The following is a 23,448-nucleotide window of genomic DNA, read 5'->3' as shown; positions in this document are numbered from 1 at the left end:
CGACCACCACCGCTCTCCAACAGACGTCAGCGCACCTCTGTTTTACCCCTCATCGTGCTTCCTTCTCCGCAATGCGGCTTTGGCTCGGTAACGCCATGATTGGTAAACCGTGGGACGCAACTGCCTTGCGAAGTGAATGGTGGCGGAGAGAAGCCCGCTGCTGCTGTTGGAGTTCGGTTATTTGATCGTGGCGCTCGCTGGTATCTGGTACTCACAACACAACACCAGAACAATCAAGTGATTGCACTACTTACACGGCTTGCACACCTCCCAACTAGCCCCAACGCATAACACTCTTACATAATGGGCAGACTCGACAGCAAAGTCGCAATCGTAACCGGTACCTTCCTCCCATCCCCTCCACCACCCCAACATTGAAACTGACTCTCTTAGGCGCAGGCTCAGGTTTCGGTGCCGGCATCGCCCTCCGCTATGCCGCCGAAGGCTGTAAAGTCCTCGTCTGTGACATCAACGAGGCAGGTGCCCAGGCCACCGCCGCGAAAGATGCCGCCAACCTCGCTGCCTTCAAGATGGACGTGACAAAGCGAGCAGACTGGGAAGCTACCATGGCCGTCGTGAAGGAGAAGTACGGGCGCTGTGACATCCTGATAAACAACGCGGGTTGGAGTTACGTGAACAAGGCGACGCTCGACGTCACAGAAGAGGAATTTGAGAGGGTGTTTGATGTCAATGTGAAGGGGGTCTATTTGGGGTGCCAGGCGTGGGTAGGACAGGCGATTGAGAGGAAGCAAGGGGGTGTGATTATTAACATCGCGAGTGTCGGGGCTACGAGACCGAGGCCGGGGTTGGTATGGTATAACGCGTCAAAGGGCGCAGTGTGGAATGTGAGTCCATTGTGTCAGTGAGGGGGGAGGTTGGTGTACTAATGGTAATAACAGGCGACAAAGGGACTTGCAGCTGAATATGGACCGCATCAGATCCGGGTCAACTCTATTTGTCCGCTCGTCACTGGGACAGGCCTCTTCTCTGCGTTCACAGGAATGGAGGATACGCCTGAGAACCGGTCAAAGTTCATTGGCAACGTACCAATGGGTAGGATTGGAGAGGTCGAGGATGTTGTGAATGCCTGTGTCTTCATGGCGAGTGACGAAGCGAGGTTCATCACAGGAACCAATCTGGAAGTTGATGGTGGGCGATGCATATGAGCTGAACAGGTCATGAAGCTGTGGCGTGTGATCCTTCGCTGTGCGGTGCAGCTGAGTTGCAGATGTGTTATAGGATCACCTTACGTAGTCTGTATGGGAACCGTATTAAACCTCATACAAGAGATGGGCAATGGTATGGGCAATGATGTGGAACAATTCCATGGTTCTAACTCATGGCTATTTGAGTAAGGCGGCGGTCTGTCGACAAGAGCATGATGATCGTCTATGTTCAACGAGGACCTGAAGAACCTTCCTTATGTAGTCTCATATGAAACTGTATTCGCAAGACCGCAGGCCCACGTGCGAATTGGACGGTCGAGATGCATGCTTTGCGCGCTTTGATCAGGTCAGACAGCTCTGACTCAACAATCGAGCGTTGCAAGTCAGCTGAATGCATAAGGCCGCGCATGAAGCAGTGTCATCAGGTTGCTGAGAAGAGAAGCGCAGAACATGGATAAGAGAGAGTTTGACACGGTGTCGACCGTGCCTCGATCGAATGTGTGAAGTCTGATGAACAGTGGGGTAACGATCGTGATGTTGGAGTGGACGTGCGCAACATCGACATTGGAGATGCTGTGGAGGCTTGCAAGAGCAGCCATCACCACCAACTTCATCCATCAACACCATCGCAGACCCACACTTCAGTGTCAGATGGCCAGCCTCTAACATCACTCGGTGCCGACTTCTCCATCCTTTTTCTCCATGACGGCGTTAATATGTAATTCTCCACCAGTTCTCCACCTGCATTCAAGCACAGGAGGCGAAGAGGAGGCTCTGCTGGCTTGCCGGGTAGCCGACGTGGGGGCTACCGAAGATCTGTGGGTCTGTCCAACTGTATATTGATTCATGGTTGAGCCTCACAGCAGAGCCTCAAGGCATTTGCCATCAATGCAAGATCGTTTGCCATCGCGAAGCTGTCTTTGATGATCGCCAGGACTCGTCGCGTTCAACAAACATTAGTCTTCAATAACGGCCGCGGTTTTGGATGCTGCTCTGATCCCACGCGGTACCTTGGCGGCGGAGCAGCGGTTTAGCAAGGACCGAAGTGGGCCTGCACCCCATCAGAAACGCGAACCCGCGCGTCATCGGGGCAGGTCGTCCTTCAAAGCTTTCAAGCTCCATTCTCTCCATATCACCCTCCTCCTCCACGCCGCCTTTCCCCGGAAAAATTCGTGACTTCAGCGTTGGGGTGTTAATGTGTTGGTAGAAAAAATCCGAGGTACGTTGTCTGCATTTCTTGAACACTGCTGGATTCCGACTTGCATGTGGATTTCTCCCCGATTTGAAGGAGAGCTTTGCGACCGGGGAATTTGCAGCCAGCTGATTCGTTACACATTGCGCGGCCGGCTAACCATCGTACGTGCAGCTTGAGCTTTCAGATCTTGTCACATTTATTTGTATACCTAAGATTTCGATCCTCTGTACAACTGTCCCTACGACGTTGCGGCACTATAAGTCCTGCACACCTCATTCTCGACCCTCACATCACAACAAGCCAATCGATAGCGCATCATGGCTGCACGACGCTCGAGTCGCTTTTTGAAGCCACTTGCCTACGCAGCGGGAGCTGGTCTAGCTGGTAGCGCAGTGCTGTACACAGTCGTTCGACCGCGAGACATTCCTGGCACAGAAGCTGCTGCGGTACCACCACCGACGTACGGCGAAGGCGGCGTTTTCAACCCTCCCAAGTTCCCAAATGTCCCCTCGAGAGACGAGCAGATTGCGAAGCTGAAGGCTAGCGGAGGCGTCGTTGCGCAGATTGCGGAGAAGACGAAGCATTTCCTCACAGGGAGCACAACGCCGCCTGAGCAGAAGCCTGAGCAGGAGGAGTATGACCTTTTGGTCATTGGTGGCGGTGCAACTGGTGCTGGTATCGCGCTTGATGCTGTCACACGAGGTCTGAAGGTTGCAATGGTTGAGCGTGACGACTTCAGCAGTGGTACTAGCAGTAAGAGTACAAAACTGGTACACGGAGGTGTCAGATACCTTGAGAAGGCTGTCTGGAATCTGGACTACAACCAGTGAGTGAAGAGAAGTATATCAGCCTCTACAAGTGCTAATAGCGAGTGCTTAGATACTCTCTTGTCGTCGAAGCTCTCCGCGAACGCCGATACTTCTTGGACACCGCGCCGCATCTCTCACAATGGCTTCCCATCATGATCCCCATCCAAAAGTGGTGGCAGGCCCCTTACTTCTGGGCTGGTACTAAGTTCTACGACTTTTTGGCTGGTTCAGAGAACATTGAGAGCTCATACTACATGACGAAGAGCAAGGCTCTGGACGCCTTTCCTATGTTGAAGAAGGAGGGTCTTTTCGGAGCTTTGGTCTACTACGATGGCGCACACAACGATTCTCGCATGAACGTCTCTCTGGCCATGACAGCAGCTTTGTACGGCGCCACCGTTGTGAGCCACGTCGAAGTCACCGGTCTCACAAAGGATGCCAACGGCAAGCTCAACGGCGCTGTTGCGAAAGATCTCGTCGCGGAATTGGACGGCAAGAAGGCCGAACCGTTCAACATCAAGGCGAAGGGTATCATCAACGCTACTGGACCATTCACCGACTCCATCCGCAAGATGGACGACCAAAAGGTTCCAGAGATCGTTGCTCCTAGCTCTGGTGTCCACGTTATTCTCCCTGGCTACTTCAGCCCTGCCAACATGGGTCTCATTGACCCTAACACCTCTGACGGACGTGTTATCTTCTTCCTGCCATGGCAAGGCAACACAATCGCCGGTACCACAGACACTGCTTGCGACGTCAAGCAGAACCCCGTTGCTGGCGAGGACGAGATCGAGTGGATCCTGAAGGAAGTCAAGCGCTACCTGCAGCCCGAGATCAACGTCAGGCGTGGCGATGTCCTGGCTGCGTGGTCTGGTATCCGTCCCCTTGTCCGCGACCCTACTAAGGACAAGTCGGAAGGTCTCGTACGCAACCACTTGGTGACCATGTCCGACTCTGGGCTGCTCACTTGTTCTGGAGGAAAGTGGACAACTTACCGCCAGATGGCTGAGGAAACCGTTGACGAGGCCATCAAGGAGTTCAAGCTGACTCCCCAGGCTCTCTCAGACGCACCATTGGTCAGTGGCACTCAGGTCAAGGACGAGGCTCCTCTCGATGGAACCTGCCAGACTCACCGTGTCCGCCTCGTTGGTGCCCACGGCTTCTCCAAGACCCTCTTCATCAACTTGGTTCAGCATTACGGCATCGAGACCGATGTAGCCAAGTACCTCTGCCAGGCCTACGGTGACCGTGCCTGGACTGTCGCTGCGCTCTGCGCACCCACAGAAACCCGCTTCCCCGTCCGCGGTAAGAAGATCTCCGAGCTGTACCCCTACGTTGATGGTGAGGTCCGCTACGCCGTCCGCCACGAGTACGCACAAACCGCCACCGACGTTATCGCGCGCCGCATGCGTCTCGCCTTCCTGAACGCGCAAGCCTCGCTCGAGGCCCTCCCCAAGGTCATCGACATCATGGCCGAGGAGCTTAAGTGGGACTCTAAGCGCAAGGACACCGAGTTCGCGAACGGAGTCAAGTACCTGGGCTCCATGGGCTTGCCTAAGAACAAGCTTAGCCTGACGCGCAAGGATGTCGAGAGCGGGAAAGTAGGCACATACACCGACGAGGAGTACCAGCTCTACGCACGCCATGGTGAGTCTCCTGATCCGCAGCATTGTGCTGAGCTGTTTGAGATGGGAATTGCGCTAAATCGTGGATTTGCAGACAAGCCTGAGGAGCTGCTCGAGAGCGACTCCAAGTACGCACAGGGGCATAACCCGGTTGTTGGCCGCGACTCGCCCGTCAACAAATAAACGACTGGTACGGCTGGTTGTGTAGATCTGGTTTGGGCATCTTGTATATTGTTGCATAATCGGCGCGTTTGTTCTTGTGGAGTCTTGAGGAGGTAGTTGCTAAGATACCTATCATCCACAGCGTACGCCCTCGTTTGGATGTCCGCAAAATCAGTATTTGTATATATCCTTGTTCAATACCTAGCTCTTGTATATTTGAAAAGCCCGGCGAATACGAGAAGACTAATCCTTTGGAATCCTCGAGGATACACAAGATTCAAGGCTGAGGCCAAGCTTTACACTAATTGATGGTAGGTTCACTGTGATTGGCGGGCGCCAACTGCGTCTACTATCAAGCCACCCCTGCACCTCTCCTCTTTCCCCACGATAAGCTAACCCAAACTCACAGATAACATCCTCGTGGAATCCTCGTGGCGAGACCGGTTTGTCGCATGCATGTCTTCTACCACCGATAGTACGGTCTCGCCCGAAAGCCTGCCGCGATCCTGAGGCAAGTGGTCCGATCACCCGTCCATCACCGTCGATGCAGTTGCGTAACAAGTATATCTGCCCGCACCTAAATCACTATTATCGGCAGTCCAGCTCTAAGCCATGTTATCGGGTTCATCCTCATCTATCGCTTGGCACCTTTCGATGCGCCGTCACAAGCGCCGGAAACTTCCCTATTTGAGATTACAAGTCATGGAGATGCAACAGGCTGACTGCCGTGGCGCAACGATGCTTGTTGCTCTTCCTGTATAAAGACCGTAGAGATCTTCCCGGATCTTTCAAAGTCTCAGGTCTACCTCACCACCTTTCTCAACGCCATCAAAGGATCTTTGAAAGGCTTCGATAGACAAACGCCAACATGGGTGTCGACCCTGAAATCGCGCCCACCACAAGCGCCTCCAAGACCGTTGAAGTGACTTCGCAATACGACAACGACTTCAAAAATGGAGTCATCGACAACTCGCACTTCACCGCCGCCGAACTCGCAAAATACGGACAAACGCACCGTGGCCTTTCGCCTCGCCATGTCCAACTGATGGCCATCGGAGGTACGCACCCTCCCCACCCCAAATCCACAAGCCACTGAAAACCCTCAGGATCCATCGGCACCGGCCTCTTCGTAGGCATCGGCTCCTCTCTCTCCAAAGCCGGCCCGCTCTCCCTCGTCCTGGGTTACATGTTCTGGGGTGCCCTTTTCGTGTGGCCCGCCTACCTGTGCGTGGCAGAAATGTGCGCCTACCTGCCCCTGCGCGGGGCCATCTTCGAGCTCGCGGCGCGTTTCGTGGATCCCGCGCTCGGATTCGCAATGGGCTGGACGTATTTCTTCGCGGGTGTGATGCTGGTGTGCACTGAGTACAGCGCTGTGGCCACGGTTATGCAGTACTGGAACACGGATGTCAACCCGGCGGTTTGGATTGCGATGACTATGGTGGTGTGTGTATTTCTTAATGTGGTGGCGGTTAGGTGGTATGGCGAGTCTGAGTTCGTCATGGCTTCCACCAAAGTCCTGCTGCTCATTGGTCTTGTGCTGCTCACGTTCATCACCATGCTCGGCGGCAATCCGGAAAACGACCGCTACGGCTTCCGCTACTGGACCGGCGGTAACGCAATCCACGCCTACTACGCTGAGGGCGCTACGGGCCGCTTCTGCGGGTTCTGGAGCGTGTGTATATACGCTGCCTTCACCATCGCTGGACCAGATATGATCTGCCTCGCCGCAGGAGAGATCCAGAACCCGCGACGCACGATTCCAAGAGTGGCGAAACTCATTTTCTACCGCCTCGTCGGGTTCTATGTCGTTGGCGTGCTCGCGGTGGGCATCATATGCTCCAGCCGCGACGACAGACTGCTGGGTGCCATCGACGATGGCGAGCCTGGCGCCGCTGCTTCGCCCTGGGTTGTGGGAATTACGAATCTTGGAATCAAAGGGCTGCCCGGACTCATCAACTTCCTTATTCTCCTCTCCGGATGGTCGTGCGGAAACGCATACCTCTACGCATCCAGCCGCACGCTCTACGGCCTCGCGCGCGACGGTCAGGCGCCCAAGTTCTTTCTCAAGTGCACGAAAGCTGGAGTGCCAATCTACGCCGTCGGCCTCGTGTCACTGATCACCTGCCTCACGTTCCTGGTCAGTTCGAACAACGCGGTGCAGGTGTTCTACTGGTTCGTCGGCCTGACGACCTGCGCGCTCGTGTGCACATATGTCGGCATGCTGTGGACGTACATTGGCTGGTACCGCGCCCGGGTCGCGCAGAATTTCGACGCCGATCTTCTCCCCTACACTGCTCCGTTTACACCATACACCGCGTACTTTGCGCTCGTCCTTGGAGTGCTGATGATTATTTTCATTGGGTACGATACGCTTGTTCCGTTCAGTGTTCAAGGGTTCATTACGAGTTACTTCGGAGCGTGGTTCAGCATCTTTGTGTTTGTGTTCTGGAAGGTGTTTAAACGCACGTCATTTGTCAAACCCGCGGAGGCTGATTTCGTGAGTGGGAAGGCGGCGATTGATGAGGAATGTAGGGAGTGGGAGGAGGGCGGCATTGAGGAGAATATCAAGGCGAGACTCGCGGAGATGCCGCTCTGGAGGAGGTGTTGGGAGAGGATGTGGTAAATGTTTCATTGATGAAGGAAGAAAGTGTAGCATAGATGCATTTAGCAATATCAGCAAAGACACTTCATACATCAAATGTCCATCTGTTGGTTCTAAGAGCCTCCATGCCTCTCAAGAAAGTACCGGAACCATGTAATGGAACTTACATGGTCATTAGAGCCGAAGGTTCGAACAGCCGTTTCGTAGCCTATGTTGCAACCGTGGAACATGTACTGCTTCCAATGCTTTAGGTACATACCTACCGTATGTGGCAACCTGGACGGGACAGTATCCATGGAAACTTGACAGTTATCGACGCTGGGCAATTCGAATTGCCTGTTGCAGCAAGTAGTTGAAGCGAGGTTTGTTGTTCGGTGCTCTAGGTCCCGTTGCCACGACCGTGTTTCTGTTGCCGTGTTGCCACGAGACGGTGTGCTGTTGTGGGCTCCGACTTTGCGTCCACCGACCATGGATCTCGTGCTACAATCGACGCTTTCGTGGCTACTTACCTCTTTCGCAATGTGGCGACGGGAGCAGAACCAGGGAACACTTACAGTCATGAACACTTTCACTCTAACTTGCCTTATGCAGAACAAAGTCTGCGGATAATTCACATCATGGCTTGTCGAACCCCTTTTTACAACCATGGAACCGGAGCTGTCATCGTAGCTGAAACTGCGTGGTGATTTCCAAGCCCGTCCTCATATCCATGGTAGCGGTACAGCATTCGATGCTTTTTACGTGAACCTGCCTTATGTGGAGATTGTCGACGAAGGAGAACCGTGGAATGTCGGCAGCCCTCGACATTTTTCACTAGAATTGCCGCAATGCGTAAGTCACATAGGGGTTCACGGGTAATCTGCGGTCGGTTGGCAAAGTTAGTACTCTTAGTGGTAAATTTGGTGGCTAGAGAGATGAGCTTGAAGCATAGTCGCTGAGGTTCCGTGGTTAAGGGTCTCGGGTTCTGATAGTCGACCACGTTTCGATAGGCGCCACGGAGTGACAGACAGCTGTCCTCTCGCATTCGGGAGTCGACGATGCAAGCAGGGGCATCCTATGCGTACAGCGAGATGTCAACCGTGGTTTGACGTCTGGAATCGATGGTCGAGTTGTGAATTGCCCTTCTGGGACAACAGGAGTTAGGCTAGACATGGATGTCGTGTGTCCACTCGCGTGCACAACCATGGGTTGATGTCTGTGTTCGACAGAATGATTGTTGCTTGCCTTTCTTATGCTGGCCGATAGATTGTAGAGTGGATGTTAGCGTTGCGTCCTACCAGGTTGGCTACTGACAGTTGTTCACGAGTCGATGTAGAATTGCCCCTTTCGTTGTGTCGTATCGCAAACTGCAATGGACCCCTCCACGTGTGCACGCGCATGAGAACATGTAGTAGTAAATGTTGGACAGAGCTGAACGTTCATGAAGTGGAAGGTGTCGGCGTCCGCGCGTATACGGACAAATACGCAGATAGCCTTTTGCAGGCGCCTGTGGACCAAAAGTGGCCGATTTCGTCATAGTTCGCACTGAATGGTGTGCCTGATCTGGGAGTGCTTGCGACTGAACGTGCGTGCTCTGTTTTGAGGTCTCTCAAACATCCTGAAACTCACGACAAGTGGATTCGGACCGGACGTTGTCATTACCGCAAGCTTCACTCGTACCTGTCTGTGTGGCGACCTCGGCGTGGCTGGTCGCGGTCGTGGTCACATGCTGTTACCTTGGGCAGTGCAGCAGATCTTCCCACTCTCGAGACGCAACTTTTTCACCTACTTTTCGCCCTCTACTCCAGCAATGACCCAATGAGTCTGATTTCTTCCTTTATTGTCGATCCTGTGCTCAGAGCCGGCCGCCGCTTCTCCGGTGCTGGAGCTGCAGCTGCGCCTGTGCCGTCAGCCGGTGACGCAGCTGGACTGCCGTTATCACATGCCAATCAGGACCCCAGCTCTGCGACCACACCACGAAGAGATCGCGATACAAACGCAAGTGCCGAAGCACCTGCAGCTCATGTACCCCAGACTCCTAGCGCCCGATCCGTTCCCCTGTTGGAAAGAGTCCGCAGATACTCGTTATTTACTCGGCGACCCAACGATGTGATTGTTGATGACGAGACGGGAGATGACGAAGGTGGGATCAACACGACAACGACGGCGCCAATAGATATCCGCGGCGATGCAGCTAGCATGTCCGCGAACCCGTCCCGCACACTCCAACACCGCTTCCGCAGCCTCGACCTCGACCCACCCGTCTCGAGCGCGCCTGCTGCTCCTACCGCGATACAGGGCGCAAGACCAAGCGCTGCTGGTCAGAATGCTGGCGCCATGTCTGAGTCTCTGCCGGCCGACGATGGCTTCACTCACTTGCGCGCACGCATCCACGAGATCCGGGCATTGGAGATCACGGAGCAGGAGCGGGCACAGATGATCCATGGGCTGATGATCGAACGATACAACCACATGCGCCCAACATCGCCGAGCAGCTTCATCTCACACGACCGTCCCTTCACACCGACCTCTGGACACTCTGTGTTCTCCGACAATCGTGCCTCTTCGCCTCTTTCTGCTGCATCTGACATCGATGTCGACAATCATTACAAGCTGCGACCCGGCGACACCAGCCCGACATATCGCACAATCGAGCACAACGACGAAGACGATGACGAGGAGGACCACACCGAAGAAGAGCTCATCCTGGGCTGCCGACACTACAAGCGCAATGTAAAAGTCCAGTGCTATGATTGTCGACACTGGTACACTTGCCGACATTGTCATGATGAAGTCGAGGGTCACGCACTGAACCGGAAGGCGACACAAAACATGCTTTGTATGGCATGTGGAACAGCTCAAAAGGCATCTGACACCTGCAAGAAGTGTGGCATAGAGGCGGCGTGCTACTATTGCGATATCTGCAAGCTCTGGGACAACAATGCAAGGAAGAAGATCTACCATTGCCCCGATTGCGGTATTTGCAGACGTGGTGCAGGTCTTGGTAAAGACTACACACATTGTCAGGTAAGTGTCAGGAAGTCAAACAAAGCAGGACAGTTTCTTACTTCATGCAGAGATGCAACGTCTGCATTACCATATCCCACGCAGATTCGCACGTTTGCATACCACGTGCTACCGACTCTGGATGCCCCATATGTACCGACTATCTGTTCACTTCGTCCGCGGCTGTCGTCTCGATGCCGTGCGGGCACTACATGCACAAGCAATGCTATACGCTGTACATGGAAACTGCGTACAAATGTCCAATTTGCAAAAAGAGTGCTGTGAAGATGGACTTGCAATGGCGCAAATTGACGTCGGCAATTGAAGCTCAGCCTATGCCAGAGCAATTCGAAAACACCAGAGCAATTGTCCAATGCAACGACTGCTCGAGAAAGTCTTCGGTCAAGTATCACTGGCTCGGTAACCAATGCGAGAACTGTGACTCCTACAACACTAACGAGCTTCGAATCCTCAACGGGCCTGATAGTGAAGAGGCTGCCAACACACTCTTGGACGCCGACGCAAACTCAGGCACTAGGTCACCAGCCAGCGTCAGTTCTCCACAATCGCAGGCACTTCGATCACCCCGGTACTATTTCCAGCCCGACGAGCCAGAAGAGACATGGCTGCCAGGTCAGCTGCCTTCGTTTCCTTTTCAGATGCCACAATTTCCTGGCAGGCCACGCATGCCGGATATGCCACAAATGCCCCGCATGCCTGGCTTCCCATCTTTACCGCAGTTTCCACAGTTCCCAAATATGCCCCGGATGCCGCAGATGCCACAGATGCCCCAAATGCGCCGCGATGCCGAGGAGATGCTTGAGCGCTTTCGCCGTTCGATGGACGCCTACCTCAACCCTACCGGGGAAGTACGAGACGAGCATGTTCCGTTTATCGATCTCGGAGGTGACGATAGGCGCGAGACAACACAGGCTACAGACGGCACGCAGGTCAAAGGCCCTTACCTACCTCAGTACTATCTCGAGCGGTTCTCACAAGCCCTCACGCGTTTCCGCAACGAACTGAACCCTGGCATGGAGGAGATTCCCGATTTGAATCTTTCGGAGGATCAACATCCGGAGGGACTGCAGTTCTGGGGCGAGGATGGCGGACGCCTCGAACGGCAGGTCAATGCTGACGACGGGGCGTCAGACGATGGGAGTAGTAGCGATGGAAGTCATCATGAAGGAGACGACGACGACGACGACGATGATGACGATGACGACAATGAACACGATGGGCACAAAAGAAAGACGGATTGGGATCTACCTGGACATCTCTAACAGGTTCTGACGGCGTTTGGGCGGCAACAACAGGTTTTCTGGAGTAAGGGCTCAGATGAAAACACATGGAAAGCGGCATTATTGCAACAACAGATATAGCATACCTAGAGAAATCGGAAAAATCAAAGTAGCATTATCTCAACATTTGATGTTCACTCACGCCAAAGTGACTTAGGTGTTGAGGGAAGCAGCGCACGTGCCCCACTTTTCTTTTAGCACCGCCAAGCGAGTTAGCGAACCCACGCAAATCGATTTTCGAAGGGAAGTCGCGAATCCTCGAACTTCACGCCGCATCTCAATCTCACCGTCGACTAACCCACAGCCGATCTCCGTCAGTATGTACATCACCAGCGATACTGTTGCATGCGCAGCAGTCGTAAACCCTCTTTTGCGCAATGCGTGCAGTCCACATGCACTGAATCGCTGCTAACAACACCCACAGAAATGTCCTCCACCAAGAAGGCCTCCGGCAAGACCCAGCGCAGCGCCATCGCTGACGTCGTCGCTCGCGAATACACAATTCACCTCCACAAGCGCGTATGTTGATTCAGTTTGTTGAAGTCCATCAATGGCCTGTTACAGCTGAGGCGGACATTCGACCAGACCGATTACGCTGGCTCGAGTGTCTGTCTCAGATGTGCGGGTATCGGGCGGAAGACTGAAGGAGAACATAAGGCTGATACGGCATACAGGTCCACGGCGTTTCCTTCAAGAAGAGGGCTCCCCGCGCCATTAAGGAGATCCGTGCTTTCGCTGAGAAGGCTATGGTACGTGGACATCTAGGGAGCACTGCGCGGTGTGCGCACTATGTGCGACTGCTGAAGACTCTTCAATTGCACCTTGAGGATATTTGCTAACGTTTATCCCAGGGCACCTCCGACGTCCGCCTCGACCCCCAGTTGAACAAGAAGGTCTGGGAGTCCGGCATCAAGGGCGTTCCTTTCCGCCTCCGTGTCCGCATCTCGCGTAAGCGTAACGATGAGGAGGGCGCCAAGGAGAAGCTCTACTCCTACGTGCAGGCCGTCAACGTCAAGGACCCCAAGGGTCTCCACACCCAGGTCGTTGAGGACGCTTAGATGCGTGTACAGTTTGGGAGGACTAGAGGACTATGATGCATATCAAAAGCATGGCGTTCCGGCGGGTTGCTGAATAGCTGCTATATTAGACAGTGAAAGGCTTGTGAAATGATACCTAAATGACATTCATGCCCGCCATGTTGCATACACATCTACTTTGACCTTTCGTTTCATGGTACATCGTGGCTACTACTACTAGCAATACTCAAGACGAAAGTTCTGGGCTGAAAACTTTGACCATAGACAGGTACCTCCAAGCCAAGCACCGCACTTCGATACGATGCGGCTGCACGGTCGTCACATTCTTTCGGTCCTTTGCGCTGTCCTGTTGATTTGCATGTGTAAGCACGCAGCCGTGGCAGGCTTATGCAGAATGTATTAGTCGCTCAGCTTCCCTTTGTGGAAACATGTAAGCAGTCGCGGCTCCTTCTAGCTCGGACAAGGAGGAGCCGGACTAACAGCGACGCTTGCCAATCCACCCCTCCACGTCGGTGAATCGGTGAACCGTTCTTGATCTACAGCATGACCGCCTGAAGCTTTGTTGTATATAACCCTCAAACCCAAAGATCAATCCTAAAGAAAGGAAATTCAGTTCATACCATCAAGCATCACAGCTTTAACTCCTGACGTCAAGGAAAGGCGGTCCACTAAGATCTCACATCAACACGGCTTTCTGATATCACCGATTGACCACCCTATTCCTACGAAAAAGCACCTGTACGGCCATCAAAATGGTGACAGTCCACCTCTCCTACACATCCCGCGTCAACAAGCCTGAGGACTCGCCCGTCCTCACAGTCCCTCAGATCTGGGCCGGTCTGCAGCGCAAAGTGCGCTTTGCACAAGAGTTCGTACCCGTGATTGAGAGCTGCACGGTTCTTGAAGAGAAGGAGGATGGAACGGTGATCCGGGACGTCAAGTTCAAAGAGGGCGCGGGGCCGAAACCACGAGCGAGGGAGACGGTGCGGGAGTACTATCCCAGCTGGGTACATTCATTCCCTTTTCCCCTTACACTTCGTGTCACGATCGACTTCGGCCCTGTTTGAGCAGAGTGGAACGCTTCGTTCTATCTATGTCGATCGGACCTGAATAAGAGACAGATTAGCTGATTCCAACAGGTCGATTTCGAGCAAGAAGACGGGACACACATCCGCAACGTCGTGTCTGACGGGCCGTCCGGCGAGGAATCGGATCTGCAAATTTCGTACATGTTTGAGATCAATCTTCCTCATATTCAAGATGGCACGGAGGAGAAGGAGAAAGAGGTCAAGAAGTTGAAGGGGATGGCGAAGATGGCTGTGGAGAAGAGTATTGACACAATCAGGGAAATGGTCAAGGATGGAAGGATTTAGAGGTTGAGATTGAGGTGGTTTGGGAAGGGCCGAGAGAAGTCTGTATTGAAGTGAGAATAACTGCATGTACAGTTTATACTCGTCGAACCCAGGTTGTCCCTGATGAGCTTCCAGTGCTGTAACGAACTTGCGACCTTTATACGTTGTTGTTATACAATATCATAATTGAATAGTGTAAGCTATCCCCCTTCCTTCCACATTTACTCGGTCATCCTCCATCGAGATGAGGCAATGGTCAATAGTCATAGGAGAAGGGCCATGCGCCAAGCCGCTGTTCAGGCAACATGTTCCATCACTGACTCAAGGACAAATACTCTCAAGTTTTAACTGTTTTTGTATTTGTGGGGTTTGTATATTAACAATATGTGCAAACCCCCTCGCATGTGCGCCTGCACCCGCGCCTTATCCCTGTCCCTATCCCTATCCCTATTCCAATCCCAATCCAAACCCGACCCAAAATCCAAGGATATCCAATAATATTCAAACGATCGCTCCGGAGCGCCAAACACGCTATAAAACTAGATGAAGCAATACCCAACACCCCTTGTCCTCACATCCAAGCAATAACATCCATCTCTTCAGACCCTCAAAACCCACAGTAGCAGCAGAACATCCAGACCCAGCAGCGCAAGCACAATGCTAAACACACCGCCCTGGTGAACCCAACCCAACCTCTCCCTTCGTGTCTTCATGCTGATGACAGCAACAATGCACAGCACCAGTGTGCACACTGCACCAAATAAGACACCGGCATCAACGGCACCTCTCTCCTTCTTACGACTGGTCATCGTCATGAGCCCAAGAATAAAGTCAATCGCAAACGCAGCAGCCAGACAAGTAGAGTAGAAGCAGAACTTGGTCCTCTCGCGCTCACGGTTGCGAGCCTGTAGCTCGCTGAGTAGCGATCTGCGCTCTTGCAGGGCTTCGGCATCATGGTGAGGATTTACTCTGCCTCTAAAGAGGCTACTGAAGTAGCCTACATGAGCATCACCGTTCTGAGATGTGATTGTGCCGTAGTTCGATCGGGGATTCCAGCCGAATGGGCTCTCGCTCCCGGACTCTTCATCATCTGTCGTGCCATCTTCCACAGCGGACAGTAGGGAGCGCTCTTCTGCTTGAACGCGCATGCCGAACATCTTCCTTGTTTTCTTCGTCCAGGCTTCGAGCGTCTCTTGCCCAGGGAATTTGACGGATGCATTCGGGTCAACGTAAATATAATAGCCTTCGTCTTCATCTTCAGGATGGTCATACTCGTTCCAGTAGCGTTGCGATTCCGGCTCCTCTCGAACGACCGGGGTTGAATAGTCCGAGTATGATTTGCGATGCTTCTTTCTGAAAGCCTGCAGAGACGGAGGATCTATTAAATCCTGTGCTGAGGTTGCTGAAGACTCGCCATTGCGGAGGGTTGAAGGGCTCAGCTGGCCATCGAACGAGGTGTTAGACGTCAAGGTCAATGGCGGCGAGGACTGTGTATTCGAGCCGCTCATGCTCCCTCTAGCTTTGCGGCTATGTCTCTTTACTGGCTCTGGTAGCTTGCGAATGTCTTTGTCAAGGAGTGAAATCCAGTGGGGTGCGGACATGGAGCTTGGCTTGCAACAAGTCCATACAACATGAGCCTCGACCGAGAAACCACGAACGCGTTCAACCTAGGCATCTTAGTGGGACTGTGTCATGTGGTAGGATGATGATCAGACTTACGAGATGGCTTCGATCAAGTGTCTGAATCAAGGACGCAGCTTGATTGCCTTCACGGCGGACTTCCAGGATAGCGTGAGGGAACTTGGTGGATCCTGAAGTTGCTGTCTGAGCCCAATCGTCGTTCGCAAGGTCCTTGACCAGAGAACTCTTCATGAACACTTCACGATCCAAGGTAGCCCAGATGCCACCCGAGGAGTTGTTATGCAGTCCAACAAACCTGGTGCGCTTTGCACCTACACCAGCAATAGGTGTGATCTCTTTGTGTTCTGTCAGCCATTGGCGGATGGTCTGGGTCTCTTCCTCGCCATCATTGAAGGAACCTGTACGATCGACAAAGCGAACGTTTTGCTTATCAGGTAGTGGCTTTGATGTGTCCAAGAAGACTTCCGTGAATTTGCGCTTCAATTTGGCAATCCTGATGTCTCCGGCTGTCTGTGTATGTGGATCAGTCGCTGTGCAGACAACGATTGCAGCCTCAGCAGCCACAGAGAAGCGAACGTTAGCAGCCGCCTTGATTCCGACATTGCCTTTGTCTTCTTCGCTTGAGCCGATCGTGCTAGCGTTCTGCTTAATTGCAAATGCTTCTGCGTAATCCAGAACTTGAATGCCAACATGATCTTCGTTGCCGAAGTAGCGATCCGTATTTGCACCTGAGGATTGCCGGCGGCGAGGTGTTGCATTGGCAGAAGCCCTCCGCGAGGTCGATTTGGTGCTCTTGGTGTGAAGTCGCATATGTTGGAGCAACAAGACCTGAACCTCGACTATGTGATCGGGATGTATCCAGTATGTAGCTTTGTTACCGTTAGTCCCCAATGGGACAGTGGATAATGCAAGATCGAAATCCAACTGATCATCGTGCTCAAGAGCCTTGGAGATGCGTGCGGCCGGTAATTGGGCATCAACATCCTTAGTGTGAGCCGTGGATGCGTTGTCGCCGTCAAAGACTGAGCGGAGCGCGCCAAGAACATCAATGTATTGACCGAGAAGGTAGCTTAGATCCAGCTGGAAGAGGCTGTCTGAGCGGCTACTGATTTCGTCTTTGAAGGTGCGAGGAAGCTCTCTATCCTTCGTCCAACGCTTGTACTTCTTAAGAATTTTGGCAAAACCAGTTCGCTGAACGACTAGGAAGCGTGACAGTGAGCGGATCTCCTCGGCAGTCCTGCAGCAAGTTAGCATCGTGTGCTGTTCTCGCTCTGGTGTTCGGTGCATACCTTGCGACATCTGCATCTATCTTTGCGTATCTCTCAACTGTCCTGGCGGGGAGACGTGCCTCAGGCGACCGTTTGGAGCGTAGTTGTTCTAAGCTTTTGCTGATATGGTCCAGTCGCCGTTCGATCTCCCCGCTCTTGCTCCGAACGAATAGGTTTATGCGGTCATGCTGCGCTTGCAGGACTCGAAGGAATGTCTCGCTGAAGGCTTTCTCGGTGCTGCCTGTGCCTTGGCCGGGAATTGATACGGCTTTGTTCGTGCCAGACGTCGTCTGGTGCTTGATCAGGTCTTTGAGGTATTCATAGTCGATGTTGACTAGGCGCGCAATGTTATTAGCTGAAGTAAGCCGAGATGTCAATGCAACGACGTCACTTACAATGGCCCCATTCAGGAATGCTCCTTTGGCGCAGTGTATCGCCGTATTTCATGTCCTAGGCTAAGGATGTACAAATGTATGTGTTAAGATTCCAATTGAGGGGGTCCGCGGGTCTTTGTGCTATGTTACACAAGCGGATGAAGCAGATAAGCTGTAGCGCCAACGTCAGATAACGACGCCCGGCTCTCGAGATATGAATTGGCTGGCTCAATCGCATTCGGTCCCATTGCTGCAGGCGATAAATTACCGCAATGAGCCGGTCGATGGCTGAGAGAAGACGGAATGTCGCGGGGTACTCACCGGCTGGTACGACTGGAGATTGATGATGGTGAAGTCAAGATGTGTATGCGGTGGTTCTTTCGGGAGTCCGAAAAATGCGTGATGTAATCGCGAACGGCTATCGTAGATTCAGGAACCAACGTTGGAAGGCACGCAAGAGATTGATTGGAAGAAATGAGCGGCACGGCGCAGACACGCCTCTTGTTATGAGCATGCTGCGAATGGACGATTTGCGACGAGGGTGACGCCTGCCCAGCCATCATGGTCTAGCTCCTGCTGCGCGGTGGAGCCAAGTTCCTGTTACAAGGTCAACGCTCGAGCATCCTTACTAGGCCATAAGGCTCAATTGCAGGTTTCCGTCGCTAACTACCAGCGCTAGTACGGGAATACATCGCGAAGCACGTTTCGAAGTTCAAGAATGGTCAAGATTGATGTTAGACGCAGCCACCGGCAGAAATACCAGGGTCCGCAGTTGCAGGACCATGGTGCAGAATCAAAAATCCTTCATCTTTCTACAGCCGCGTGGCACAGCAAGAGTCAGACCGCAATCGTAGTGGACGGAAAGACGATTCAGTAACTGGGGTCCACTTCAGTAGCCCAATAACTCAACGACTGGGGGTTTAGGGTTCGTTCGGCAGACATCCGGCACCGTGCCGACGTGTGAAGAATCGTACAACAACCCTGCAGCCGAGTTGGATGTCTTCAATTCTGATCAGGCAGGAGCAGCCTCAGATGATAGCTTGCTGTAGAGCCGCAGACGGCAGTATCTCGCTCTGATGTGAGTGGTCCGTTTGGAGGAAATTGTCCTCGTATCGAAGCACCCGCGATAGGTACGCTGCATTAACAAACCCCAATGGAGAACTCCAGGGTCGCGGATGGGGCACCGGGGCCGGTCAGTGGGCCACTCTCGTACCATAACCCACTGGCTACGAAGCGGAATGTGGTGTCGAGTGAACATGGTAGGTCTTGAAGCGTTACATGGCTTGACAAGAGAAAATCTAGACGTGTTGACTGTGGTGTTTTCCACTGGGTTCGTGTAGAAACTTTGCGTGGGCCCGTTAGGTACTGCTCCCAAAAATTGGATTGACAGCTTCCTTTAGTTACTTGTTGTGTAGTAGACCCTGCAGCGGGTAGCAACTGGCGCTGCTTGTTCTGCAAGATGGTGTAAGAGATTGTCGAAACGATGTCTTACCGGAACGATACCTTCCAGATGTCAATCGGTATGAACTGTGTAAAGTAGATAAACTGATGTAGCCAAGGCAATGAAGCTTTGGACTTGCATTGTCACGATTGATGATCATGATTGAATTGATGTCCCGCCCGCGGAGCCAATGGGCTACAAAAACGGCAAGAACTCGCGTGGGCACCTGCCGTTGTGCATGTTTAGGCGTCTGCAGGATATGCAGGGATTTGGAGGTGCAGGCATCGATCGAAAGATTCAGTCACTCTCCTGGTTTGATTGGTTGTACGTTCCGCAAACTTTCGCTGTATCTTTATAATTTTGGAATGCGACATCTGCTTGCGCTTGCTAGTATCCACGATACCAGAGTCTAGGTCAATGTGAGGGTCCAGCAAATCTTGATCGTGTGGTCTGATGTGCTGAATACCTCCAGGGTGCATCGGTCAGTACTAACAGAGCAACAAGTGGACTGGAGAGCAAGGTTCACCCTCAAGCTTGCACTATTGGACGCGAAAGCGACAATTTGCTCCAACCGCGTGCGGACGATTCCAGGAGCGTGTCCGGTTGCCACTTTGACTCCAGGTGGAGTACAAATGACTCGAACAGTGAAAGAGTATTGGAGTAGTGTTGCACATGGTACTCGCACAAGACTTGTTGCAATCTCGCAATGAAACACAAGCACGGGTACCGTAACATATGGCAGAGATCGCACCATTTCATTGACTCGCTCGTCGTCTTTGTAACTGCGGGAGATCCAATCTACAATGCCACATCACCAACGGCAAACGCCAGACCCTGACTAGATTACACGCAAAGATCGAGACGTCTCCACAAGAGTACATGTTCACCTCCACTTCGACTCCTGTAGAACAAAGCATTCAACCGGGGGGCAACAAGCTTGTGTCGACTATGTCCTCTGCCTCCTTTGTCTCAAGATCCTCAGAGCCGTGGATGGGGGAACGAGGAAGGGCCATGAGACCTGGTCGATGTCAGTCATAATGCTCAGAAGAAAGTTGGGATGATACTCACCAGTTCGCGCCGACTCCAAGATACCGAATGGAGCAATGAGCTTCATGAAAGAATCGATCCTGTCTGACTTCGCGGAGAGCTCAACAATACAGTTGTTGGTGCTGATATCCAGGACCTTGCCCTTGAACTGGTGGGTCATGAAGGTAATAGCCCTCAAGTGCTCGTGCTTGTGACGGAGCGCTTGACTGACAGCAAGGTTGCTTGGGTGGTAGTCTTTCCTCAAAGAATCCCGAGCTGCCTCCTCTGCCAAAGCCTGTCGCTCCTCTTCGGTCAAATCATCGGGATTGAAGTTCTCGAGCTCCGGGTTGGAAGCCATATCGCGGTGGTGAGCGAGGAGCTCCTCGAAGTACTCAGGACCAAGGATAGAGACCTTGGCAAGGAGCAGTTCACGCTGAACAAGAGGGGACTGTGTGTAATCGAGCACAGCCCAGACAGGAACCAGATCCTCGAGCTGGCGGCGGGCCTGCTCTACAACACCCTCCTGTCCCTGCAGGACAATGGTCATGCGGGAGAGGTCATCGACCTCGGTGTTGCAGACAACGAGACTGTCGATGTTGAAACCACGGGCAGCCAAGATACCGGAGACACGCGAGAGCACACCAGGCTCATTCTGCACTAAGCAGTTGAGGATGTGTTTCTTGTGGGGCTTCTGAGAAGGCGTGGGAGTCTCGTAGAGGATGCTGCTGACAGCGGCCGGCGCAGACCAGGCAGGAGGACGGTCTTCGGTCGGGAGAGGTGCAATGCGGCGGTGCAAAGCCTTGTATGCCAGGGCTTGGGTAGATGAGGAGTTAGAGCTCGATGCCCTTGTTTGCTGGCGCACCGCTCCGGCGCATTGCCGGCCGAGCAAGCTGCGCAGAGGCAGCAGAGCCCGCTGTGATGCCATCAGATATCAATTGACCTTAGTGAAGGTATCTGAGCGACCACGTCGATTCGCGAGTGTGAAGCTGAGCTGTTCGGCGTTTGGTGACTGTGTGAAAGCTTCCCCGGACCGCCCAGAATTTCTGATTCACATGAACTCCGAACTTCGGGGGGACGTGATTGGCAGATGCAGGGGCGTCGAGCGGCAAGAGCGTCCGGGCGCTGATGTTCACGGTTTTACTACCAACTCACCATCACCTTCAACTGCAACACCAATTCTTACGCCACAACCACGCGCAAACATGTCCGACGAACGTCGCCCACGATCGCGCTTCGACAGCGACGAACCTGAACGCCCCACACGCTCGCGTTTCGATACGGATCGTCGCTCGAGATCGCCGTCGCGGAGAGAGTCTGAGTCGCATCGTGAACGCAGCCCGGTAACTCGTGAGGCAACAGACAGCCCATCAAATGCTGGCACAAAGAACAAGGCAGCGGCTGCGGCGGCGGCAGCGGCTGCGAGGATCAACGCGCAGATCCAAGCGAAGAAGGGCATCCAGCATGTCGATGTGCCGCCTATTCGCTCTGTACATTTTGTCTGTCGCATTGCTGCCGGACTCTCGCTAACACTATCTTGTAGGTGTCAACTCCTCCAGTCGTCAAGTCGCCGTCTGTCAACCCTGGCCAAGCCGTATCCAGCGAGATCTACCAACAAGATGGTGACTACATCAAAGACATTGAAATCAACGATCTCAGAAATCGCTATACTCTGACTAAAGGAGCTGTACAAAAAAGGGTAAATTACTTCTGTCATTCACTGATTGTTTAGGATCCATGTCCTCTCGAAGCTGCTGCGGCGCTGCTGCATTTTGACAGTGTCGCAGGGCTCGAGTTGTGCACGCTGTTTGCGCATTTCTCCTCACGGAGATCTGGAGCTTACTTGATCTTCTAGCTGCCCCACAACTCATTCATCAAATGCTGACCTTGATGTGACATCTAGATTAAAGACGATACTGGCGCCGGTACGCAAACCCGAAATTTTAGTCTGACTACGTTAGAATGTTCTGCTTATACTTACGCAAGATGTCACCACTCGAGGAGAATACTATCCTGACAAGAGCATGGCCACCGCTGCTGTAAGTCTCGACCCAACCGCTATATTCACGATCGCAACTAATCGTTGTCAGAACCCACCTCTCTACCTTCGTGTTACTAGCACGTCCAAAGAAGGGCTCGATACCGCTGTCAAGATGATCGAGGAGATGCTGACACAGGAGCTGCCTAACCTGGTAGATGAACGTCGCTTCCGTCGCCGTGAACCCGAGAACTTCGAGCGCGATGAGTTTGGTCGCGTACGTGATTCCTACTTTTACTGTTCAAGGGGTGCCTTCGCTAACATCGTCCAGCGCAAATGGCCGGAAGAGAAGCTTTCGGTAGGTCTGGAACCTATCAGTGGCTTCAACTTGCGAGCACAGGTTGTTGGCCGTGGAGGCGACAACGTCAAGTACATCCAGCAAGAAACTAGCTGCAAGGTTCAGATCAAGGGCCGCGGATCAGGCTTCATGGAGCCCCAGTCCGGCCAAGAGAGCGACGAGCCTATGTATCTTCACATTGCGTAAGTGTTCTTGTCTTCCAAGCACCCTCCAAATTGTACTAACTAGTACTAGTGGACCTCGCCCAGAAGGCGTAGCCAAGGCTAAAGAGCTTTGCAATGAGCTGCTTGAGAAGGTGAAGGCTGATTACCAGGCGTTTAAGGATCGCCCACCACCAAACCGATACGGTGACAGGGACAGCTACGGCGGCGGACGAGGCTATGGCGATCGTGGCGACAGGGGTGATCGCGGCGATCGTGGTGATCGGGATCGAAACCAGAGCTACGGAGGATACGGCGGTGGAGGTGGCTATGGGGGCAGCGGTTACGGTGCACAAAACGGCGCTGCTGACACTTCCGCTACTCCTGTTGGCGCCACAGATCCGAACGCTCAAGCTGCTGACTACAACGCTCAGTATGCCCAGTGGGCGGCTTACTATGCCGCCAACCCAGCCGAAGATCCATATGCTGCATATGGCGGCTTCGCAGCAGTCATGGCTCAGTACTCACAAGGCTACGGACAGTACTACGGTCAAGCTTACCCAACCGGACAGACGCAGTCTCCTGCACCTGGCGCTGGAGCTGCAGCACCACCTCCTCCTCCCGCCGAGCCTGCAGGCTATGGAGCTCCTCCACCACCTCCTCCTCCACCCGCTGGCTCGCCAGGAGCTGGCTATGGTGCAGTTCCTCCTCCACCAGGCTTGTAAGTGTTTTGCAGCTTCAAGCATCTCACCGAAGTGTACAGATCGAAGATTTTTCGTCCTTCCGACTCCTCAGGCGCTGTAAGCGCGGGTCATGTAATTGTTTTGGTTTCGGCATTGGCAACGCACAGTCTCAGCAAATCCCTGGGCCAGGCTTGCGGCCTAGTATAGGTGGTTACCTACAAATCAGAGCTGCAGTTTGACAGTCAATACAAATTTCAAGTCTCGACACAATGGCTTCCCATATCGCATTAATAAGCCTCACCTTGCTG

General features: G+C 53.2%; 9 protein-coding genes across 9 annotated transcripts; 7 read left to right on the top strand and 2 right to left on the bottom strand.

Annotated features, from left to right (window-relative positions):
• Positions 1 to 303: 303 nt before the first annotated feature.
• On the top strand, positions 304 to 1,166 carry BU25DRAFT_423398 (3-ketoacyl-reductase-like protein; the record flags this gene model as incomplete). Its single annotated transcript, XM_033708213.1, has 3 exons — positions 304 to 340; positions 394 to 845; positions 900 to 1,166. 3 exons carry the CDS (start codon positions 304 to 306, stop codon positions 1,164 to 1,166), a joined length of 756 nt encoding a protein of 251 aa, XP_033559508.1.
• Positions 1,167 to 2,282: 1,116 nt separating this feature from the next.
• On the top strand, positions 2,283 to 5,201 carry BU25DRAFT_397280 (glycerol-3-phosphate dehydrogenase mitochondrial precursor). Its single transcript, XM_033704866.1, has 4 exons — positions 2,283 to 2,385; positions 2,533 to 3,187; positions 3,241 to 4,817; positions 4,890 to 5,201. The coding sequence occupies exons 2-4, from the start codon at positions 2,679 to 2,681 to the stop codon at positions 4,976 to 4,978; spliced, it is 2,175 nt and encodes a 724-aa protein (XP_033559507.1). The 5' UTR covers positions 2,283 to 2,385; positions 2,533 to 2,678; the 3' UTR covers positions 4,979 to 5,201.
• A 154-nt stretch (positions 5,202 to 5,355) lies between these two features.
• On the top strand, positions 5,356 to 7,646 carry BU25DRAFT_412754 (proline permease). Its single transcript, XM_033706870.1, has 2 exons — positions 5,356 to 6,015; positions 6,064 to 7,646. The coding sequence occupies exons 1-2, from the start codon at positions 5,826 to 5,828 to the stop codon at positions 7,578 to 7,580; spliced, it is 1,707 nt and encodes a 568-aa protein (XP_033559506.1). The 5' UTR covers positions 5,356 to 5,825; the 3' UTR covers positions 7,581 to 7,646.
• Positions 7,647 to 9,306: 1,660 nt separating this feature from the next.
• BU25DRAFT_412753 (uncharacterized protein) lies at positions 9,307 to 11,970 on the top strand. Its single transcript, XM_033706869.1, has 2 exons — positions 9,307 to 10,565; positions 10,616 to 11,970. The coding sequence occupies exons 1-2, from the start codon at positions 9,357 to 9,359 to the stop codon at positions 11,825 to 11,827; spliced, it is 2,421 nt and encodes an 806-aa protein (XP_033559505.1). The 5' UTR covers positions 9,307 to 9,356; the 3' UTR covers positions 11,828 to 11,970.
• Positions 11,971 to 12,108: 138 nt separating this feature from the next.
• Positions 12,109 to 12,932, top strand: BU25DRAFT_412752 (uncharacterized protein). The gene is made up of 4 exons (XM_033706868.1): positions 12,109 to 12,162; positions 12,270 to 12,364; positions 12,520 to 12,594; positions 12,697 to 12,932. Exons 2-4 carry the CDS (start codon positions 12,272 to 12,274, stop codon positions 12,901 to 12,903), a joined length of 375 nt encoding a protein of 124 aa, XP_033559504.1. The 5' UTR covers positions 12,109 to 12,162; positions 12,270 to 12,271; the 3' UTR covers positions 12,904 to 12,932.
• Positions 12,933 to 13,383: 451 nt separating this feature from the next.
• On the top strand, positions 13,384 to 14,387 carry BU25DRAFT_397268 (DUF1857-domain-containing protein). The gene is made up of 2 exons (XM_033704865.1): positions 13,384 to 13,889; positions 14,022 to 14,387. Exons 1-2 carry the CDS (start codon positions 13,635 to 13,637, stop codon positions 14,253 to 14,255), a joined length of 489 nt encoding a protein of 162 aa, XP_033559503.1. The 5' UTR covers positions 13,384 to 13,634; the 3' UTR covers positions 14,256 to 14,387.
• Positions 14,388 to 14,630: 243 nt separating this feature from the next.
• On the bottom strand, positions 14,631 to 18,050 carry BU25DRAFT_412750 (uncharacterized protein). Its single transcript, XM_033706867.1, has 4 exons — positions 17,539 to 18,050; positions 17,165 to 17,477; positions 15,954 to 17,112; positions 14,631 to 15,901 (listed from the first exon to the last, which is right to left on the bottom strand). The coding sequence occupies exons 1-4, from the start codon at positions 17,588 to 17,590 to the stop codon at positions 14,834 to 14,836; spliced, it is 2,592 nt and encodes an 863-aa protein (XP_033559502.1). The 5' UTR covers positions 17,591 to 18,050; the 3' UTR covers positions 14,631 to 14,833.
• Positions 18,051 to 19,691: 1,641 nt separating this feature from the next.
• On the bottom strand, positions 19,692 to 20,989 carry BU25DRAFT_372356 (acetolactate synthase small subunit mitochondrial precursor). The gene is made up of 2 exons (XM_033704010.1): positions 20,027 to 20,989; positions 19,692 to 19,976 (listed from the first exon to the last, which is right to left on the bottom strand). The coding sequence occupies exons 1-2, from the start codon at positions 20,907 to 20,909 to the stop codon at positions 19,876 to 19,878; spliced, it is 984 nt and encodes a 327-aa protein (XP_033559501.1). The 5' UTR covers positions 20,910 to 20,989; the 3' UTR covers positions 19,692 to 19,875.
• A 197-nt stretch (positions 20,990 to 21,186) lies between these two features.
• Positions 21,187 to 23,347, top strand: BU25DRAFT_450080 (uncharacterized protein; the record flags this gene model as incomplete). The annotated part of the gene is made up of 8 exons (XM_033709676.1): positions 21,187 to 21,480; positions 21,525 to 21,680; positions 21,885 to 21,906; positions 21,968 to 22,020; positions 22,072 to 22,236; positions 22,291 to 22,499; positions 22,552 to 23,178; positions 23,221 to 23,347. 8 exons carry the CDS (start codon positions 21,187 to 21,189, stop codon positions 23,345 to 23,347), a joined length of 1,653 nt encoding a protein of 550 aa, XP_033559500.1.
• Positions 23,348 to 23,448: the final 101 nt, after the last annotated feature.

This window comes from Macroventuria anomochaeta (genome assembly GCF_010093625.1).
Source record: "Macroventuria anomochaeta strain CBS 525.71 unplaced genomic scaffold BU25scaffold_26, whole genome shotgun sequence".
Lineage (NCBI taxonomy): Eukaryota > Fungi > Ascomycota > Dothideomycetes > Pleosporales > Didymellaceae > Macroventuria > Macroventuria anomochaeta.
The sequence above is the reverse complement of the archived record's forward strand: the minus strand, read 5'-3'. Positions and strand labels throughout refer to the sequence as shown.

Coding starts and splice junctions, on each gene's coding strand:
- BU25DRAFT_412752 (XM_033706868.1), top strand. CDS start 12,272: ATGTCCTCCACCAAGAAGGCCTCCGGCAAGACCCAGCGCAGCGCCATC. Junction 12,365..12,519: donor CAATTCACCTCCACAAGCGC/GTATGTTGATTC, acceptor TACGGCATACAG/GTCCACGGCGTTTCCTTCAA. Junction 12,595..12,696: donor CTTTCGCTGAGAAGGCTATG/GTACGTGGACAT, acceptor CGTTTATCCCAG/GGCACCTCCGACGTCCGCCT.
- BU25DRAFT_397268 (XM_033704865.1), top strand. CDS start 13,635: ATGGTGACAGTCCACCTCTCCTACACATCCCGCGTCAACAAGCCTGAG. Junction 13,890..14,021: donor GGGAGTACTATCCCAGCTGG/GTACATTCATTC, acceptor TGATTCCAACAG/GTCGATTTCGAGCAAGAAGA.
- BU25DRAFT_412750 (XM_033706867.1), bottom strand. CDS start 17,590: ATGAAATACGGCGATACACTGCGCCAAAGGAGCATTCCTGAATGGGGC. Junction 17,113..17,164: donor ATAGATGCAGATGTCGCAAG/GTATGCACCGAA, acceptor AACTTGCTGCAG/GACTGCCGAGGAGATCCGCT. Junction 15,902..15,953: donor CACTTGATCGAAGCCATCTC/GTAAGTCTGATC, acceptor TAAGATGCCTAG/GTTGAACGCGTTCGTGGTTT.
- BU25DRAFT_372356 (XM_033704010.1), bottom strand. CDS start 20,909: ATGGCATCACAGCGGGCTCTGCTGCCTCTGCGCAGCTTGCTCGGCCGG. Junction 19,977..20,026: donor CTTGGAGTCGGCGCGAACTG/GTGAGTATCATC, acceptor GACATCGACCAG/GTCTCATGGCCCTTCCTCGT.
- BU25DRAFT_412753 (XM_033706869.1), top strand. CDS start 9,357: ATGAGTCTGATTTCTTCCTTTATTGTCGATCCTGTGCTCAGAGCCGGC. Junction 10,566..10,615: donor AAGACTACACACATTGTCAG/GTAAGTGTCAGG, acceptor TACTTCATGCAG/AGATGCAACGTCTGCATTAC.
- BU25DRAFT_397280 (XM_033704866.1), top strand. CDS start 2,679: ATGGCTGCACGACGCTCGAGTCGCTTTTTGAAGCCACTTGCCTACGCA. Junction 3,188..3,240: donor TGGAATCTGGACTACAACCA/GTGAGTGAAGAG, acceptor GCGAGTGCTTAG/ATACTCTCTTGTCGTCGAAG. Junction 4,818..4,889: donor CCAGCTCTACGCACGCCATG/GTGAGTCTCCTG, acceptor GTGGATTTGCAG/ACAAGCCTGAGGAGCTGCTC.
- BU25DRAFT_412754 (XM_033706870.1), top strand. CDS start 5,826: ATGGGTGTCGACCCTGAAATCGCGCCCACCACAAGCGCCTCCAAGACC. Junction 6,016..6,063: donor CCAACTGATGGCCATCGGAG/GTACGCACCCTC, acceptor GAAAACCCTCAG/GATCCATCGGCACCGGCCTC.